Source organism: Trachurus japonicus, chromosome 7 (genome assembly GCF_045865225.1).
Source record: "Trachurus japonicus isolate A0001 chromosome 7, Traja_1.0".
Lineage (NCBI taxonomy): Eukaryota > Metazoa > Chordata > Actinopteri > Carangiformes > Carangidae > Trachurus > Trachurus japonicus.
Window position 1 is genome coordinate 3915605 of NC_140913.1, and position 21050 is coordinate 3936654.

The 21050-nt window shown below is 47.3% G+C and overlaps 1 protein-coding gene and 1 pseudogene across 6 annotated transcripts in view; one reads left to right on the forward strand and one right to left on the reverse strand.

Annotated features, from left to right (window-relative positions):
- The first annotated feature begins 253 nt into the window (after positions 1-253).
- LOC146984029 (uncharacterized) lies at positions 254-3567 on the forward strand (annotated as a pseudogene).
- Positions 3568-7958: 4391 nt separating this feature from the next.
- The window catches only part of LOC146984030 (IQ motif and SEC7 domain-containing protein 1-like), a 229221-nt gene continuing 216129 nt past the window's right edge, over positions 7959-21050 (reverse strand). For all 6 annotated transcript variants that reach the window (XM_085780855.1, XM_085780854.1, XM_085780858.1 and 3 more), the window contains 4 exons: positions 17770-17931; positions 16115-16342; positions 15177-15226; positions 7959-14113 (listed from right to left, as the gene is read on the reverse strand). In XM_085780855.1, the coding sequence (XP_085636981.1) occupies positions 12866-14113; positions 15177-15226; positions 16115-16342; positions 17770-17931 (1688 nt within the window). In that variant the 3' untranslated portion in view covers positions 7959-12865. The remainder of the gene's footprint in view (positions 14114-15176; positions 15227-16114; positions 16343-17769; positions 17932-21050) is intronic.

Below are 21050 nucleotides of genomic sequence, written 5' to 3' on the forward strand. Positions count from 1 at the left end.
TGTTTCTCTGTTAGTGTTCAAAGTATTATTGAAGGATTCAACTGTGTTATTGAGGTAGGGTTCCAGTCCCTCTTCTAGCTCAGTTGTGTTAAAACTGCTTACCTTGCTGGTGAAGGTTGCGTTCCTGCCCCCTCTCCCAACTTGGCTTTGTGTTTCAAGGTGTTGGCGTTTCCGTCCCGGCGACGTCACACCTTGTCTCTTTTTTGTGTTTTTTGCCACCTGGTTCCGGATGGTGCATGCCTGTGGCAGTTGTATGGCGTCCCTGGAGCCTGAGGATGGCCATGACCGGTGTGTGTCCTGCCTTGGTGTGGATCACCTGCGGGAGGCCATCACCGATGAAGCCTGTATAAATTGCAGCATTATGCCAAGGTCAATAAGGCTGGCCAGGCTAGCCCAACTGGATCCACTGTCCTGTCTGCCTTCATTCCAGTCTGGGGGGGCGGATTCCTGTCGGGATGCCGCACAGAAGAGGCCTGCCTCATGGGACGTGGGTGCTGTCGCCGCAGGAAAACGGCACAGGAAGACGGACGACCAGCTCTCCTCAAAAGTTGACCGTCTGGCGGCTGATATGGAGGAGATGAAGGCGCTTCTCCTTGGCCTGCAGCCTGCTGGTAGGATGCCACATGCTGCTGCTACGGCTACTCAGGGGTCACCGCTGCCAGTGGACGATGCCATCTCCATTGCAGCTTCGTCCAGCCAGTTTAATGATTCCGAGCAGGTTGAGTTGACGACTCCAACGGTAGCGGGCTCCTCGCATTCTTCGGCCTCGGATTCCTGGCGGGGCTCTGAGGATTCATCCATGGGGGCAATCATCCGGGCTGCCCTGGCACGCCTGCAGCTTGATGCGAGGGTAGGGCTCCCAGTGCTTTCTATAGGCGCAACCCCCCACCGGCGAAGACTGTGGTACCACACTCTCCTGATTTTTTGAAGGAGCTGCACTCTTGCTGGGCAGACACGTCGGCCTTCACCAGGCCGGGGTCGGATGAGCGGGCCTTGGCTGCCATGGAGGGTGCTGAGGCAGTTGGCCTTCTCCACATGCCAGCGGTGGAGCCTGCGATTGCGGCCTTGATCGTGTCTCCGGATGAGGCAATGAAGTCTGACCCCCGGTGCCCTTCTGCCCAGTGTAAGGTCACTGATGATTATGTCTGCAGGGCTTACACCACAGCAGCGCGCATCGGCCGCCTGGGAAACACCCTGTCCCACTTCCTCTTGGCTCTATCGACTTCTCTGCAGGATGCCCAGGTGGACGACTCCGTCCGCGACATCTGCGACGCCTCCCTGCAGACCTTTGCCTGCCAGTCGAGAGAATTGGGTCGGCTCATGTCCACTCTGGTCCACACTCGCCGTCACGTCTGGCTGGCCCAATCGCCCTTGATGGAGGCGACTCGCAGGGTCCTTCGCGGGGTGCCGGCGGCGCCTGGTGAGCTGTTTGGCTCCGCAGCCCTGGAGGCATTGGACCGCACGGCTGAGGCGGATGAGACCAGGAGGCGACTGGCGGGTCTCCACAAGAGGACGCCTACCTCCAGCAGGCCGAGGGCTTTTCCATCTGCCCCTCCACGTCCTCCACAGATGCCTCCCCAGGCTGGTCAGCGGCCGTCGCGGCGGGACGCAAGGAAGCCGACAGGCGACTTTCGTGCCTCTGTGCGCCGCTCACCGTGTCAGCAGCAGGCCTCTAAGCCCGACCGCCGTTCCTCCGGTTCCTTCAGGGCCCGGGGGCAGCGGCACTAGGGCCACGGGGCCGGTCGTCGGATGCTTTTCCCAGCAGCAGCTCAGTCACTGGGCTGCCTGCTGTCCGGACCCCTGGGTTGTGTCCACCTTGACCCAGGGCTACGAACTGCAATTCCGACGCCAGCCCCCTTCCTTTGGCCGGGTGAAAGTTACATCTATCGACGACCCGGCTAAGGCCCAAGCCTTAGCCCAGGAGCTGTCCACCCTCCTGGACAAGGGTGCCATCCTACCGGTGGACCCCCTCCTTCATCCCAGGGGGTTTTACTCGACGTACTTCCTGGTCGGCAAGAAGGACGGCGGACTGCGACCCATCCTGGACCTGCGTGGCCTGAACAGGTATTTGAAAGTTCTACCGTTCCACATGCTGACTACAGCAGTTGTTCAGCGTGTGGTCTGTCCCGGCGAGTGGTTCACAACCATAGATTTGAAGGATGCATACTTTCATGTCCCGATCGCGGCTCATCATCAGCCCTTCCTCAGGTTTGCCTTTCAGGGCCACCATTATCAATTCAGGGTGCTTGGCGCCTCTGCAGGCAGGGGGCATGAAGGTCCTGCCTTATCTGGACGACTGGTTGGTGTGCGCGCCATCCCGGGCCCAGGTGATTCGGGATACCAACCGTCTAATGTTGCATGTGTCTCGACTGGGCCTCAAGGTCAACGTTGCAAAGAGTTGTCGGGTTCCCACTCAGCGGGCTGCCTATTTGGGTCTGGTTCTGGACTCCGTCGCCATGAAGGCCTACCTGTGGAAGAGACGCGTGGACGACATCCTCCGACTCCTTCCTTTCTTCAAGAGGGGCAGGCGGCTGCCTTTCGTTTAGTTCCTGCAGCTCCTGGGCAAGCTGACGGCCACATCGACTGCTATACCTTCCGGCCTGCTGCTGCTGCGTCCGCTTCAGATGTGGCTGAACAGCTTCCATCTGGACCCGAGGTCTCACAAGCACAAGCTGCTCAGGGTGTCTCGGGTGTGTGTCCACGCCCTGGCGCCATGGCAGGACAGGGCGTTCCTACTGGGGGGTGCTCCTCTGGGGGTCCTTCCTTCCTTCCGAGAGACGGTTACAACAGATGCATCCCAGTTAGGCTGGGGTGCAGTCTGGCGTGGCAGGTCCGCCCAGGGACGGTGGTCTCCTCGGGACCGCACACAGCACGTCAATGTGTTGGAACTGCGGGCTGTCCACCTGGCTCTCCGCCATTTTCTTCCACACCTGCAGGGGAGACATGTGCTGGTTCGGTCAGACAACAGGGCAGTGGTCTCCCAGATCAACCATCAGGGGGGCACCAAGTCGGCGCAACTGTTGCAGGTGTCCCAGTGCCTGCTGACATGGGCCACGCCCCATCTGTTGAGCTTGCGAGCGATGTGGCTCCCGGGGGATCGGAATCAGGTGGCAGATTTCCTTTCTCGCCGGGGGAGTGGAGGCTACACCCAGAGGTGGTCGAGCTGATCTGGGGCGTTTTCGGCAGGGCGGAGGTGGATCTCTTTGCCTCGAGGGCGTCAACCCATTGTCCCCTATGGTTTTCCTGGATGGAGGAGGACAGTCCTCTGGGACAGGATGCCTTGGGGCACGAGTGGCCCAGCGTCTTCCTGTACGCCTTTCCACCGCTGCCTCTGATCCTCCCGACGCTGCAGCGGGTCCTTCTTCGGGGACATCGCCTCCTCCTGGTGGCCCCATTCTGGCCAGGGAGGCCCTGGTTTCCTCTGCTGCGGAAGCTCTGCTGCAGCTCGCCATGGCGTCTCCCAGGGAGGAGGGATCTCCTGTCACAGCTAGGGGCGGGATTTGGCACCCCGACCCCTGCCGTCTCCAGTTGTGGGCTTGGCCACTGCAGGGCCCGACACACTTCTGACCGGTTGCACTGAGCCTGTCCGACGAACCATCTTGCATGCTCGTGCATCGTCCACCCGTCTCCAGTATGAGTGCAAGTGGAGGAGGTTCTCTGCCTGGTGTGCTGACAGGGGGGAGGACCCCACTTCTTGTCCAGTGGCCACCGTTCTGGACTTTCTTCAGTCTCTCCTGGACGACGGTCGTGCACCTTCCACTTTGAGGGTGTATGTGGCTGCCGTTTCAGGGCGGCATGATCTCATTGACAATGCTACCGTCGGGTGCCAGCGGTTGGTGTCTCTATTTCTGAGGGGGGCATTGAGGCTGCGGCCCTCTGTGTCCCAGAGGGTTCCAGCGTGGGACCTCTATCTGGTGCTGAAGGCCCTGGCTTCTTCACCCTTTGAACCTCTCGCCCAGGCTGACCTTAAGTGGCTGTCGTTGAAGACAGCCTTTCTTCTGGCTATCACCTCAGCGAAGCGGGTGGGGGAGTTGCAGGCTTTGTCTGTCAGCGAGTCCTGCCTGCGTTGGGGGCCTGAGGGTGCGGGTGTGACCCTGTGGCGTTTCTGCCGAAGACCCTGCCCCGTGGCCATGTCAACCGCCCTATTCACCTGGCGCGGTTTGATCCCCCAGCGGCTGATGATGAGTTGCGTGTTTTGTGTCCTGTGCGGGCCCTGGCTGCCTATATCAGTGCCACTGCACATGTCATTTCATTTTTTCATTTAATTTATTTATTTATTGAATTGGGACAGTGCACATTCATCAACACTGACGCATTAAGTACCAGTGTAAATGTGCCGGACTTAGCACAACTGCTAAATTTCAGCCGCAGTCCCAAGGCAGGTTTCTAAAAAACATAACACACAGAAGACTTTAAAACCTTGTGATGACAAGTCATACAATAGACAATTACAAGACAGAGCACAGACAGACAATATCAAGGCAAAACAGATGCAGACAAACAAAATAAGAACAGACAAATTTGACCCACAGTTAAAGAACAATATACCATACATGCCCGGGAACAGACATCAGTTTTAAACAGTATTTAAACTATATGAGTGCATGTCTGATTTGTTTTTAACCAATGTTTGAGATGTTTTTTAAAGACTAAATAGTTGTCACAGTTTCTGATGTGTGGTGGTAACTTATTCCAAGACTGTGTGCCTCTTACAGAACATGTGCGGCAGACGGAACAGTTGTTTGTTTGTTATGGGGGTCGTACCAGGGGTTGTGCCCTCTCCAAACAGCGCCTTTCTCATTGGATTGTGGACACCATCTCTTGTGCTTACAGGATCAACGGTCGGGCATTGCCGGCGGGGGTCAGATGCCACTCCACACGCGGTGTCTCCACGTCCTGGGCTGCCCTGAGGGGCGTACCCCTGGATGACATCTGTTCTGTAGCCTCTTGGTCGTCGCCGGGTACTTTCCACCGCTTTTACCGGCTTAATGTTGCTGCTCCCCACCCGTTGGGCGTGGTCCTTTGCCCTGGGCCTTCGACCTCTCTTCAGTAAGGTGGGTTGTGGGATTCTTCATGACACTGTTGGTATATGTCATCCAGTGCTTAAAGCACCGCCTCTGGCGGTCAGGAGGGACGAAATAAAACGAAAGTTACAGTTGTAACTACGGTGCTATGAGTCCCGGATGACCGCCAGAGCGCTCTGTCACTCAGAATCCTCGCGCGTTCACGAGCAGATTTTGGGAGCCGATTGCCTGCTGACACCGGAAGATATAGCCTCCCGGGGGTCATGCAGGGGTCACAGGTGACATTGTTGTTATTCGTACTCGACATGCGCTAGCGCGGGCGGAGTTATCCAGTGCTTAAAGCACCGCCTCTGGCGGTCATCCGGGACTCATAGAACCGTAGTTACAACTGTAACTTTCGTTTCATTCCTACGCCAGAATGTGGAACCTTTTCTATACACGGTTGATAAATGAGGCTGGCTCTGCTGCCTGGGATCTCTCTGGTGACTTGGCTTGTGCTGATGAGTCACTTAAATCTGAATCATCACTTTGTCTTTTCTTTGAGCAAATGTACAACCTGAGTATTTTATAAGTTGTATCGTTCAACGCCCCAACTGTGAGTGTGCCATCTAAGGGCTCCTCTGAGCCCATAACACAAAGTGTGAAGTCCAAGTCCTCAACTCTTCCTTTTGAAGATTTCCCCTTGGGAAAGAATATTTTCTCCCCATCTCCTAGAATTTTGAAAGTGTCATCTTTCCTGGTAATGATCTCTCTTGTGCCCCCACCAGTTGGTCGTCTAACCTGCCTGAAAAAAACATCTTGATAATTCATCCAACCCAGTTCTATTTTTCTTGTTTTTCGTGCAGCATTCTTGTTTCCCAAACCAAGTCCAGAGCAAGTATGATTTGATGAACTTGCTGTTGCTTGGCCAGAGCTTGGAAGTTTAATTTTAGCTTCATTTTTGGCAAACAAACGGTCTCCAAAATGAGGAATGTACTTTGACAGGGTTTCCTCATCTATCATCCTGACAACATCTTGGTCCACCTGCCAGGGTAAAAATACAACAACAAAAAACTCATTAGTATCAACATTAATATGAGATTAAGACAGGTGATCTTCAACCTAAAAATGGTTAGGTTACTGTCTTTAAGGAATAGTTCACATTAAAACTCACTTTATGGCATGGTTTCGGCCCCATGTCAGTCAAAAGCCAACTGAAATTTTTCAATCTACATAATATTCACAGAGTTACCAATTCGATGGCTGTACCCCATAGAAAGGGGCTGCTTATGGCCAAAAAGTGAGATTTTAAGTGAACTATTCCTTTTAATGTAGACCAATAAAGGGTATTTTCACAACCCACTGGCAAGATTCATATTCTTAGGGTATGTGTTTTCAGAATGATTTTCATTACTATTTTGTTGGGGTACAGTATTTTCCAGTTGGAAGAATTTCCATTTAGAACATGTCACATTTAAAGGGATAGTTCAACATTTTGGCAAATTGGCCCATTGCCATAATTGCTATAGTCATAGCAGTAGGTTCGTTACCTTTATTTGTCGGTGTAAGCTATTTTTAGAACGGCAGAGCGGAGCGGCAGGCTGCTCAGAGCTACGCTATGAAGGCTAAAGGAATTTCTTGGTTTCCCTCATCAAACTCATCAAATACACAATCCAACAACTCAAATGCTCTGGTGGACAAGTTGTGACCTGCACGTTCGCCACGCTATGAAATAATAACGGAACGTTATGAGATGGAGTTGTTGTAAGCCAGGAACACACCGGCCCGACAGTCGGGCGTCAGGTCTCGTCGGGTCTCGTCGGACGGCGCCGGGTCCTCATCTGTTTGGTGTGTTCATCTGCGTCGGGGAGCGTCAGAAGCTGTCGGGTCTCGTCGGGCCCGATTCAACATGCTCAGTCGGGGCTCGTCGGGCGTCGGGAGAGTAGACTAGTCGGGTACTCTGATTGGCTGTGTGTTAGCTATGGCAATTCTGATTGGCGGTGCCCTAAGCGAATCAGTGCGGTGTGTGGGAGGGGCGGAAGTGACCATAGTAAACAAACGGTGCCCCAGCCAGTCCTACAGTAAAAATGGCACATACAATAAAAGTAATAAAAGGAGTAAAGCAATATATTAAGCAGCAATAAAAATATAGCCTATATAAAAAAGTATCTACTGTGAGCTGCATTAGCCTTCTAGACACTTTGTACCCCTGCTTCCTGTCTTAAAGGTCCAGTGTGTAAAATGGGGGTAAAACGGTGATATCTAGCATTCAGATTCTAGATTACAGCATTCACTCGCTCACACTCACCCCTCCCGTCGTGACGGTGGCCTCCGAGGACCAAAAAACTAGTTTGCCACAACTGGTACGACTGGGAGTATTTCAGGAGCATGGAGCGATGAGGTGAAGATCTAAACCCTTTGTACGATACGTCTGCTGTTTCCTGCTCCTTCTTCTTTCCTTCCGCCTTCTTCTTTATTGGTTATTTTATGAACGCGAAACTGACGAAACACGCTTTCTGGCTGGCTGGATGTTCTGTTCGGGCTGCCGTACAAATATGGCGGCTCAAGATGGCGACGCTTTCTAAAGCAAGACCCTTGCTATACAAAGAAGAATTATATAAGGCTACGAAAACCAAACAAATTTTATTTTATAGTGATTATGCACTTAGGCTATACAAATATATTCATGTGTAGTATGGATTTTGCCAATAAACCTAGTATGCCAATTATTACACACTGGACCTTTAATGCCAAGCTTTCTCAATTTCAGCAGCCTACTCAACAGATATGAGATTGACATCCATCAAACATCTTCCATCAAGTGAATAAATGTATTTCTTAAGGTGTTGACGTCCTCCTGGATGCTGTGATTGATGGTAATCTGCTTTATTTAGCTATTACCGATAATATAATGCGCAAATGTGATCATAACAACCAAACAAAACAGGACACATCTTTCCATCAACATGAACAGATTTTTATATCTTTAGAGCAATAAATATTTCCACTTTGTCCATATCTCTGCAATTTCAAAAACAAAGTACAAGTAATATATATTTATATACACAGCTAAAATTTTCCATACATAATTTTTAAAATAATGTCATCTCTGTTGACACATATTTGACACTGTACTCATACAATTTTACAAGGACTATTCCAGTCTCTCTTAGCTCTACATTATAAACAAGAATTACTCCATAAAGCGGCCCCTTGTGTTGTTACATACAACTGGTCCATGCCCTTGTATAGATACACACAACACAGACTGCCTTTACACAGGAACAGAAGATTCCCAACATTTTTAACTTTGTTTGAACCAGATCTGATATACATTATTATTATTATTATTATTATTTAAATGTCCCCTGTTCTGCTTGCAGCTGTCAGACCAGATCTGTTTCTCTAGGCATCAAAAATCTTCTGTTCCTGGTGTAACCCCAGCCAGAGACAAACTGCCTGCTGCCGAGCAAAATGAGTACTCACATTGTTATTTTTTATATAACGATGGTTATGTACATTCATGTTTATAATACAATTTCATTCAGTGCAGATACTGTAATAAATACCACATGCAAACTGATAGTGGAGAGCAGACTCGGGCAGAAAAAGAACATATTTAGATTGAGTGTTTATTTAAAGGACCATACCTCAGTTTTTGCATGTTCTTGAACTGCATATACTTTACATTACTTACTTGTTTAAAATGTATTTTCTACCTTCCTATCATTGATTTCAGATTTTATTTCACTGACAATTCACTTGCAGCTGTAAATTGATAGCTGAATGGATCACATTGATGAACCGACCCAGAATTAACAACATAAGAAAACACAGACGTAATATATAGGAATAAAAAAAAGTTTGGTAACTTCAATTTTTTTGATTTAAAAGTTTTTTATTCTGCACCAAATGTTAGAGATTTCCAAATAATGTTTGGTTAAAAACACAAAATTAGTCGTTAACAAGACCTGCAAGTGTCCTGTGGTCCTAGCAGGTTCCTCCAGCGAACAATGACATGATATGCATCAGCCTTTAACCACAAGGGCTGAATAATAATAATAAATTTTGACAGTGATGGATTGCCCATCTGCAGAATATATATTTTTGTTTAAAGAGACTGAGAATGAAACAAAAGTATGGCCGAATACAAAAAAACAAAAACAACTTAGAGTACAACAGTAGGTAGTTGTGTACAGTAGATACAATTTGTAGTGCAACATGCAAAAACATGGGTATGGAGCTTTAAAGTGGAAACTCCAGTGGGAATGTTCTCGCTTTAACTTGGGCATGCAGTGGAACAGAGTGAAATGTTGTGTAATCTCTTACGAGGTAGGTTTGATCCGGTGCTCCTTGAGAACTTTGTTTAGTTATCTCAAGTGTTTAATTAACCATCGTAGTCTGGATTAGACACGGTGTAACTGTGACTACTGAGTGTTTCTGTAGGTGACTGTAAATTTCCTCACAGCTCAGCATGAATTGTTTATTTGGTGTTTGTTTATCGATTGTTTGGTGGCAGAAGTGTCTGTTTCCACTCAGTGGTTGTCAAGAGGCTTCACTGAGGCTTCATGATGATGACTCGGAGGTGTCAGGTGTGTATGTTTCAGGGGTTGGGGTATGTTTGTTGTATGTTAGTCACAGAAAATTCTGTAGAAAATTTTGTTGTTAACATATTAAAAATTAAAAGATTTCAGTACATCTATGATGCCCAAATCAGAAAAGGAAAAAAAAAAATCATCTCACAGTTGTAAGCACATAACAAAATTAAAAATGCTAATAATACAAAACAGCCCAAGGAGTACGTTATGTTAGTAGAAGCTTGTCACACAACAATATTGATAATAATATCAGCAGCACACTCTAAAAAGTCAAAGGGGTTCTTCAGATTGAAAACAACAGGGGACCTAGGATGGTTCCCTGAGGAACTATGCCAGCGGATGATCATCCATGATGGATTATAAATCATTGCCACAAATCTTGATCACAAAGAGCTATTACAAAAACAGAACAGTAAGGGGTTTTCATTGTTTTGTTTTCTCAAGAGGAAGCTTAAGAATGGCCCAAATAGCCTGAAGAACCCTGATGAACTTGTGGTTTTTAGAGCATACGTTTTGTTAATTCAAGCAATTCTGAACCTCAGTTACAGATTGATGCTGTTGGCCCCATTGAAAATAGAACACACTGTACAGTTAATATCTACAGTCGGCGCATTCACGTAATCACAGGGAAACTAGAAATGTGTCATTATTATTGTGTCATATTTGCATTCATATCATGAGAGGACTTTCCCATTATCCACCAGTTAAACACTGGTTGTTATTTAGATAAAGACTTTGACAGGAAAGCAACCAGCACTGAGAGGTTCATTTCTAGTCAAAAAGTACAAATGGTCGGTAAAATAGTTCAAGTGGTTGGGGAACCTTTTACCAGCCATCATGGGCTTCCTGCCCTGACATCGGGTGATCTTGATCAAATGAGGAAAAAAAAGGAAAAAAATACACTTGAATACTGGCATGGAGGGTTTAACTTAAAGTGCAAAAATAATGTGTAAGTAGAGTTTGTTCAAGACATTTTAGCTTGATGCTGCATGATGTATGTTAACAAGTCCGTCAAGATGGGGTTAAGTTTAGTTTTCAGGTTCCTCTGTGTCTTTTTCCGATGACGAGGGAGATGACAGGCTTAGGTCCTTCAGCCTGATTAAAGAAATGGCAAGGTATTTTCTACTGTGAAGGGATGCAGGATCAGTCATTACACAATTGATTTAGATGGTGAATTGTCTCTAAATAGTGTACTTGAAAATTATTTGTTAGCAACATTTTGTTGTTGACCTTCTTTATGTCTCAAGGCACCTTACTCTCCATTTTGCTGAATGTGGAATTAAACTTTGTTTGCCAGAAATATTTAACAGATATCACGTCCTGTTGAGAAAAAACAACACATCTCCAACTGGGTGAGAAGTTAACCACTTTCCTTTGGCTTGACTTGACCGTAGTAGTGGGGCCATCCCATTCTAGTCTAGGATGTGACTGACTGACTGACTGACTGACTGATGGCGTTGTCCCCACAGGTCAGTCAAGTGCCAAGCTGCAGTTTACCGAGCTTCTATGATTTCCCAGTTGCTATGGAACTGCAGAGGAAAGGAGGAGCACTTCCAATAGACTGAGTGGCCAAGGTTCAAGACATATAGTAGGCCTAATTCAGTTATATAGGTTTCGGACAAGTGCAGACCTTTTAAAAAGGGGATTTACTATTTGGATTTTCTAAACTAAATAACACCTACATCATTCAAATCCCCTCCCAGTTTAGTTAGTTTCTGGTGCTAAGAATGTGTCTGAGGTGTTCCATTATAAGAAGATCTTGTTTAACGTACCCTGAAATAACATTTGCATGACTCAGTGACTGGGACTTGTGGTCTTTATTTTGGTACTGTACGATGTACCATCTCATTGGCTTCATCATAGACTTGGCTTCATCATAGATGAGCCATTCAAACCAAAAGACTCCCTGCTTGCCATTGTTTCCCAGACTGCACCCTGTTTGGCACCTTTAAGCATAATCTCCCTGCCTGGCAACATAGAGTGTCACATACAATATGGAGCATGAGATACAGTTGACATATATTATAAAATTCAGGCTTAAACTTTAATATAACAAGGGTAGCTAATAAGGGGGCATTCACTGATTTAGTACAAACTACCACATAAATCTCCCTGCATAATAATAAATTATTGGGAAAATGACGATGTCAAAATGTCAACCATCACCATTTGCAAGTCCCGTTCCAAAACAACAGTACAGCGCCCCCTGCTGAAACCCTGTAATCCACAAACACTAAAGGCATTTTAGTCATTTTTGCAGAACTAAAAGGTAAAAAGACATCTGCAGTTTTTGTTTTGATGGCTTATTTAAATTCTTAAAAAGTTTATTGTCCACGTAGAAAGTGAGTTATCTGTCACCTTAATGCACTTTGTATGGCCAAAAACACACTGGATTGGGGCTTTAAATTACAACAAATCCCTCCCCTGCATATAGGAGTGTAACCATAGACACACTGACACTCATTAGCTATTGCACAGGTCATGCAAGCCTGTCTAAGACACAGAAACTGCACCATATTAATGCTAAGCACTTCTGTTTCTCAGCAACACCTCATGGCTTGTTAATATGTCAACATCCAAAACAATGGTACAAGTGCTTTTTGTGCGAAAAAACAAATTGGTGCAAGACAAGTGGGATTTTTGGAATATAATAAAAAGGTCTCCTTCTGGTTCTCAGGCTTCCTACAAACCTGAACTGTCCCTTCAACCAGCACTGTACATGGCGTTAGCATCGAGCGCTAACCCTCGTGTTAAAATCTCAGGCACTGTTCCCTTCACGTCTGGTCCCTGAACCATTTGTCCACTACAGCGACTCACAAACTCACAACATGACACAAACACGTCCTTTGTCAATGAAGAACTACAAACAAGTCCTCTTGAGTCCAGGCCACCTCAGCAGGGCTCTACAAAGGGAAGATGAGGAGCTTTTCACCAAGACCACAGAACTATATTAGTGATTTCTGGTCTTGGTGCTCCGTGGGCAGGATTTGCCCCTGTAGGGAACAAATGACCCCACAGACATCTTTCAGAACGCGTGTGAGTCTTTCTACCTGCGGGGGAAGTGGATGTGAAAATAACACAGGCTGAGTAATTTCCTCTTCCCCGCTCTCAGTGCTCTCCTTCTCACCAAGCGGCCACTTTGATACACCTGCATCTGTCCTCCCCCACCTCCTCCTCCTCTCCTCCCCCTCCTGCTCCTCCTCCCTCCTGCTCCCCGGTGGCTCATGGCGGGGTGGCGGACCACTGTCCTCGGCTTCTGACGTCTCACACAACCGTGCTGATCCGGCTGACGGGTTTCGATTTGGGTCCGCCCCCTTGCCCCCCTCCCGCCCCCGGGTGTGGCGAGAGCGGGGCGGTCGAAGGGGGAGGCAAGGGGGAGTGCGGAGGGGGAGGCGGGATGGAGGAGAGGGGCGGATACTGAGGGGCGTAACAAGGCTGCGGAGGGTTCTGGGTGACGAGGCGCGCCGAGGGCGTCTGGGGCGGCGGGGTGGAGAAGATGAAGTGGGTGGAGGGGGAGGCGGAGGGGGAGGGGCTGAGCGGGGAGTGTGTGTGCACGGCGTGGTTGTGCGAGTGCGTGTGAGCGTGGGGGTGGGGCTGAGAGTGCGAGATGGTCAAGGGGAGCTTGGCGCCGCCGCCCGGCCGGCCCGCCGCGGGGTGCGAGTGGTAGAGTCCGTGTGGGGTGGTAGGGGTGATGGGGGAGTGCGGGGACAGCGGAGGGGGCGTGCTGAAGCCCGTGCCCATATTGTAGCGTTGGTGCTGGGCGGCGCCGTGCTGCAGCCTCTGATGCTGCTGGGTATGAGAGGGAGCGCAGCCGGGCGGGCCCTGCCGCCGCGGGCCGGAGAACCTGTGCGAGAGGGCGTGGTGCTGCGGGACGCTCTGCATGTGGTAGCGGTGGTGATGGTGGTAGGGTGGGGGCGGCGTCTGCTGCTGCTGCTGTTGGTGCCCAGTGACACTGACTCCGCCTCCTCCACTGTTGCCGTGGCAATACTGAGCGTGCAAAGCCTGGAGCTTGGACGGTCCCCCTCCCGTACCTCCTCCCCCTCCAACTCCTCCCGAGTCCGACTGGCCGAGGTTGGCCGATGGGGAGGGGCACGGGGAAGGGGAGGATGGGTGGGGGATGGGAGGCGCGGGGGCGGGGTAATGGGGGGGCGACGATATCATCAGGGGACTCGGGGGACCCTGAGGAGACGGTGACGTCATCGACAGGGGACCAGGAACCTTGCCTCTGCGGCTGCCGAAGAAGTTCCCCAGCAGGCCGCCAGTCGGGCCTCCCACACCTGCCATCCCGCCGCCGCCCCCAGCCCCTCCCCCGCTCACGAGAGGGGAGGTGGTCACCCCTCCCTGGTTGTGACAGAGCCCCGGCCCACCCCCCACCCCTGTACCGGGGCTCTGAGTAGGGCGGTGTGGCCGGTAAGCTGCTGGAGATGAAGGGACCATCATCGGGCTGTAGGAGAGACCTCCAGCAGGCAGGGGGCGCTGCTGGTGAGGCCGAGGGCTGCTAATGATGGAACCCTGAGAGGAGGAGGAGGAGGGTTTGATAAGAGAGGGAGCAAAGAACAAAATGATAAGGAAAAAGAATGAAACAGAAATTAGAAACTTAGAAATAAAAATAAAAAACTAACAAAGTCACATGATTACATTCCAAAATATCTTATCACATGTTACTCATCTTGTTCATTTTTAAATTACATGGGAGATCTTATATAACAAGCTTTCACAACAACACTTTCCATGTAGCTGTAGAAAATATCCAGTTTTCAATGAAAGATGAACAACAACAATGTAAATCCAGGCAGATTTCAGGACACACACACAGATGAAGAATACATGAGGTCCACAAAAACAAAGAATCGTAAACCAATAAATAAATCAGGTGTTTTAAACATGGTTAATTGGATAATAAAGGCAGCTTGACTGCTTCCTACTGCCAATCAAGTTTGTCTGAGAGGACACACAACCACATGAGTAATTGTGTGTTTACATGCATGCATACAGTGGCTGTGTTTCCAGCAGGACAAGGGGCAAAAATGAGCAAATTCATTTACATCATACATCATCATGTATGAGCTCCACTGGAGCTAATAAACACATGTGTACTGCAGAGTCATGTGACCCTGGTGTGAATGTTGATGGTTCCCTAGACAAAACCAGATGTTATTGGGCATTTTGGCTCCTGGTAGTGCAGAGGTTAATTTGCTGGAGAACCATTGTTTCATGCCATAATGCTTTTTCTCTGTTTTCCCATTGTTTCTGTCTCTATATAAACTATCTAATGAAATTGTGAAAATGCTTTTTAAAAAAAAAGGAAGAAGAAGAAAAAAAAATCGAATTTAAACTTGTAAAGTGGGAATGATGCTTCTCCAAAGACACATTAAGATTTCTGATGACGTGACACTTGCGGAGTCAAGCAGAAAAGAAAAAGCCATGTTTCAGCCACCTGACTGATGAAACATCACAGCACACTCACATATCTTTTCACAAACAAGCTGTTAGGAGTCAAACATGCAGTTAGCGGGGTGTGTGACATGCTGCCATAGCGTGCTGCATGCTCTCAGCCCTGCCCCGTCCAACTTACTTCTATGGTACTGTCCAATGACCCCACACTGTTCCTACGACCTCGCTTCCCTGTTACCCAATCAGAATGAGGCAGGGTTAAAATTTGGTTTGTCAAAAAAAAAAAAAATGTTCCAACACGTGACGCCCATCCTTTCTGTTTGTGTAGGCTACTGGTTAGACCAACAGGATACAACATGTTCATCAGCTTCATGAGTTTTATCTGAGGTGAAGTATTTCTGAACCTTGGACAGAGTCTTCCTGTCTTTATGCTAAGATAAGCTAAGCACATCCTAGATAGATAGATAGATAGATAGATAGATAGATAGAAGATAGATAGATAGATAGATAGATAGATAGATAGATAGATAGATAGATAGATAGATAGATAGATAGATATATATTGAACCTACTACACTAGGTTTCACAGTAGTTACTTTGCAATATTTAGATGACCAACTCATACAATATGGTGCTATGGTACAAATTAAGTGTTTGTTTAAGTAATGGTACTAATATTTTATGGTAAAACTTGGTCTAAGTTATTTAATTGAGCAATATTACATCTGATATTCTTTTTATAACTTGATAGCTCTCAGTGTTGATAAAATTACCCATCTTGTTATTTTCTTGATATCTGTAATAAAATACCTTACATAAATACCAGTTCTTATTAATCAACTGCAGTTGGTACAGTAAAACCATTGAATGTGAACATGTATTTTCTGTAGCTGGCCACTAGGTGGAGACAGAGCACCACAGCACCACCCCACAGCGCCTCCCGGTGTATTACATTACCATTTTAGCTTGCAACACTGTTTCATCTGTTGCACATGAGCACAGATGAAAATTAGCAGTCAGTGAGTCATGATATTTTTAAAAAATGGCGTCGCCAAGGACAACTGTTGTTTTACAGGTGAAAAAAAACAACAACTGTGACTTCCTGTCTCACGCCCTGACCTGTGTCTGAGAGGTCTCTCAACGAGGAGCTGAGCGCCGTGCGTTTGAGTCCGTCCACCGAGGCGTACGTGTCGTCGAGGCTCGGCCTACCCAAGGTGCCGTTCACCACCTCGCTCTTCATGGACCCGCCTCCGCCGTTGCCGCCGCCCCCCTGCGAGCCCATGCCTCCAGGTCCTCCCCCTGTCAGCATGCCCGGGCGCATCACGCCTTTCTGCTTCTCCAGCTCGGCTGGAGGGAGTGATGGAGGGAAAGATCATTACTACAAACATATGGACCGAATGTCGCCTTGTTGTTTAGAACGGGATCATCCCTATGTTCCCCGGGTCCTATGTTCCCGCTGTGTCTGGACCGGGGAACATAGAACCCTTTTTTAGAAAACGGATCCTATGTTCCCTGCTTTTCCCCAAAAGGACCAGGGGAACATGCAATTTTTGCCTATTTTTAAGTGAGAAGTGTAATTGTCCTATTTGTTGGGTTTAGGCAATGAAGAAAGGAGTTGGTTACGTTTAGTAAAAAGACCAGGTAGAGGCTACAGGCCAGACAGAGAGAGTCAATCAACCAACAACAGTGAACATAGGACTCTTTTTTTGAAAAAAGGTCCTATGTTCCCCAGTATGTATTGTGACCGGGGAACATAGGACCCTTTTTGGGGAAAACGGGGAACATAGGACCCTTTTTCAGAAAACGGGACCGGGGAACATAGGTACGCTCCCGTTTATAACTACTTCCGGGTAGAAAACCAGGACATAATTTTAATGAGAACAGTAGTTTTGTTTGTTTGTGTTTCATAGTCTTTCTATGTTGCACTGTACATTTTATTGTTTCATTTCTAATTTTATTTTCCTGTATTTCTCATTGTTTATCTTGAGTTAATGTAATTCTATGATGATGGGAGTGGAACTTTGTACAAGCCTCCTAGGCTTTGTTCTCTCCTTGCACTGTTTTAAAATTGTGCTAAATAAATAAATCAAATCAAATCAAATCAAATCAGTAACGAACAAGAGTTTAGCTATATATCATATTTTTCACGCCCTATCACCATTTAGACAAATCTGAAATGATTGAAGAAACATTACTATTTCTGTGTGTGTGTGTTTTGTGTTGCTATGTGTCGTATTTATTCAGTTTGGGGGAATCACAGTGTCTAGAAAGCATCAGTGGCTCAGCTGACAGGGACAGCTAACGGTAGCTAAGCTAACGGCGGTAGCTAAGCTAACAGCAGGACGTCAGCTGTTAAAACCCTCCCGTTGTGGGACACGACATGAAACTACTCCAGTTAGCTCAGTCATGTTGGAACTCAGATATCCGCTGGAGAAAATATTTTTTCATGGAGCGTTTATTGAGTCACTGAGTTATTAAAGTTAAACAGGTAGCTAACCGTTAGCCCGGCTAATCTATGATAACCATGACTAATTACAAAATGTGCACACAGAAATAGTAATGTTTGTCCAATCATTGGTTTTATAAACTTTACAAACATCAGATTAGTCTTAACGCCGATATAGTGACATGAAAAATTAGATATAACTCTCGTCCGTCACTATTGTTCTCATGCTGGTTTTCTACCCGGAAGTAGTTGTAAATAAGAAGGCGATTTGTTGTATACACAGGTACAACAGCAGCTTTGTCACTACTACAGTCAGCAGCGTACTCACACTCCACCCTGTACTTCTCCATGTCCTGCACCTCGGCGATGCTTTCCCGGAGGTCGGAGGTGAAGCGCGCTCGGTCCTGCTGGCTCGGAGCCGTGAAGACGATCAGCACCTTCCTCTCTCCTCCGGGGTTCGCTGACGTCAGCCTGATACCGTGAGGGTAGTCTGGGTGACACACAGAAAACACACACGCCATGAGATCCAGGAGGCTCACTTTCTTATCGTGGGCTAATGACATCACATGATGTCATGTTCAGACATCTCCAGGATCCTCAGGTTCAACCCCTGGCTGCTGCTGCTGTAAGGACCAAGCATACAGAGCCTATAGAAAGACATCATACCCCCCCAAAACCTTTTGTCAACACTCATGGGACATATTATGGGAATGACTCTTTAACATATTTGGGTGTTTGTCTTGCCTTCTGGCCCCCAAAATGTGAGAACTGAAAAAGATCTGTAATGTTCAGGCTCCCTAGGTTAAAATCCATGTGGTTTTTACCAGCCGTTCGCTCAGTTGTCATCTAATGATGTCATTAGTTTTCGAATTTGCATAATACCACCCCACCTACTGGTACCGGTAAAGGGGGCGGGGCAGAGTGAGCAGCCGCTCATTTGCATTTAAAGGGACAGACACTGAAAGCAGCCGTTGTGAACAGGGCTGTTTAGAGAGGATGAAAAGAGCTGGGATGTTTGATCCTTGGGGGATTTTGACCAAAGCATGTCACAGACATGTCTTTAAGACACCTGGGAACTGTTTCAATTTGTGGAAAAGGTGCAGAATATGTCTCCTTTAAGTTGAAAAAAAACAACAACACCTGGATGATTCTGCTACCATGTGTTAAAAGATTTTCTGGTCAGATGAGATAAAGATTGTTATGTTTTTGGGATGTTTCTCTTCAGGATTGAAGGGAAAATGGATGCCACCAAGTACACCTTGAAGAAAACCTGTGTGCCTCTGCCAGACAGCTGAAGATGGGCAGGTCATTCACCTTCCAACATGACGATGATCCTGAACGTACCGGCAAAAGAACAATGCAGTGGCTGTTAGATGGGAAGGTGAATGTCTTTGAGTGGCCAAGTCAGAGTCCTGACTTAAATCCAATGGGAAATCTGTGGATGGACTTGAAGAGAGAAGTCTATCACCACTCACCACCGAATCTGACTGAACTTGAACAATTCTTCAAGGAAGAATGCCAGCAGACACATGTCCAAATAGACCGATTGCTGTTACGTATTAAAGCAAAATTACATCAGGGGAGTGACTACTTTTACAAATCTGTTATTCATTCATTTTCAGAACAGTCACCATTTCTTTCATTAGTTTGAGGTTGTAAGGGCAAATTTGTAAAATAAACCTGACGTTTAGTTTTAATGGGTTTTTATTTCAGCCTGTATGACAAATAAAATTTCTATTTGAGGGGTATGACACCCCTCACACATGTAATTCTTGTAATAACTTCTTGTAAAACTATTTGCTATTACCTGAATCACCGCAATCTTGTTGTGCAAAACACACGGTGAGTCAGGTGACAAAACAAATGAGAATATCCCATTTCTCTTTTTTTCTTACAGCCACACCACCTCTAGAGTCTAGAAAGACACACTATTCAGCTCTGTAACCTGTCACTAAAAAGGTCACAGCAGAACTTTTCCTCATCAATAGAAACAGTAATAATAGCTTCAACCTTACTGACTGACAAACAAACGCCTCTTGAAGAATAAGACCCTGTCATCTACTGGTGCACTGGCAGCGGTGTCGGGTCTAATCTCTTTTTGTGATTGACGTGTTATTGAATTGAAACAATGTGATGTGCATCCTGAAATATGTAGGATGTTGGAGGACAGAGTCCTTTTTCTGTAAATCCTTAATCGGTCTCCAGTCCTGTCCGTCCTAATGTAATTAGTCTGAACAGCTCACGACTCATAACACAGGACACAACCTCTGATGGCTGGCAGACACACACACACACACACACACACACACACACACACACACACACACACACACACACACACACACACACATCCTACCTTCCTCCCACATGATACACACATACACACACGCTAATGCCCACACACACACACACACACACACACACACACACACACACACATAAAGGTGCATCCACCCACTGACAATACACACACTGTACTTGCCCACACGCACACACGCACGCACACACGCACGCACACACACACGCACACACACACACACACACAGACAAGCAGTGGATGTATGATTGTGCTGATGAATCATATGGGACAATCTGTCCTGGTCACAGTCATCACCACAGTCTGCCAGGCCCCATTTAGCTCCAACTGGAGAAACCAGAACCGTCAACAACAACAACAACAACAACAACAATGAAACAACAAGCCGGTAAGTAAGCAACAAAACAAGCAGCACAGCAGCTGCAGCTCACCCTGACCACACTGTCAGGTCACTGCAGAGCCCACACACAACTGAATCATGCTGATCTGTAGTGTGACAACAGGAGAGAGGAGAGGAAACTGAAACAGGCAACAGGATCTGTCTGTCTATCCTACAGTTTGTTTTACCTGTGCAGGTAGGGAACGTGACATTTACAGTAAAGGGGTTAGCTACATGTTTAATTCCTCACGGCCAGTAGGTGTCGCACTCACGCTTGGCCGCTCTCGCTCCAACCTTCAATTGTAGGGTGAATTCAGGTATATTGGGACATCAGGTAATTTGGGACAGATAAGGAAAAACATTGCTTCCACTTGCCTTGAATGGGCCATGGCAAAGTTACTGTAAAGGTGCTGATACATTCCTTTGGACGGATATGGGTTTATATTGGAGTTTTTCTGGATATCAGAAAAACTCAGGAGGATCTTTAACAAACACCGTATCCCTGTGTATTTCAAACCCAGCAACACACTCAGACAGAGACTGGTACATCCCAAGGACAAAACACCACACACCCACAAAAGCAATCTGGTGTATGCAGTCCAATGCAACGAGGAATGCAAAGACCTCTACATTGGAGAAACAAAACAACCACTGCATATAAACGCATGGCCCAACACAGGAGAGCAAACTCCTCAGGACTGGACTCTGCTGTCCATTTACATCTCAAGGAGAAAGCCCACTCCTCTGAGGACAGCAATGTCCAAATCCTAGACAGAGAGGACAGATGGTTTGAAAGAGGAGTTAAAGAAGCCATCTATGTAAAAGCAGAGAAACCATCCCTCAACAGGGGAGGGGGTCTCAGACACCACCTATCTCCAATCAGTGGCGCCGCCAGCCGGAATCCTGTACGCAC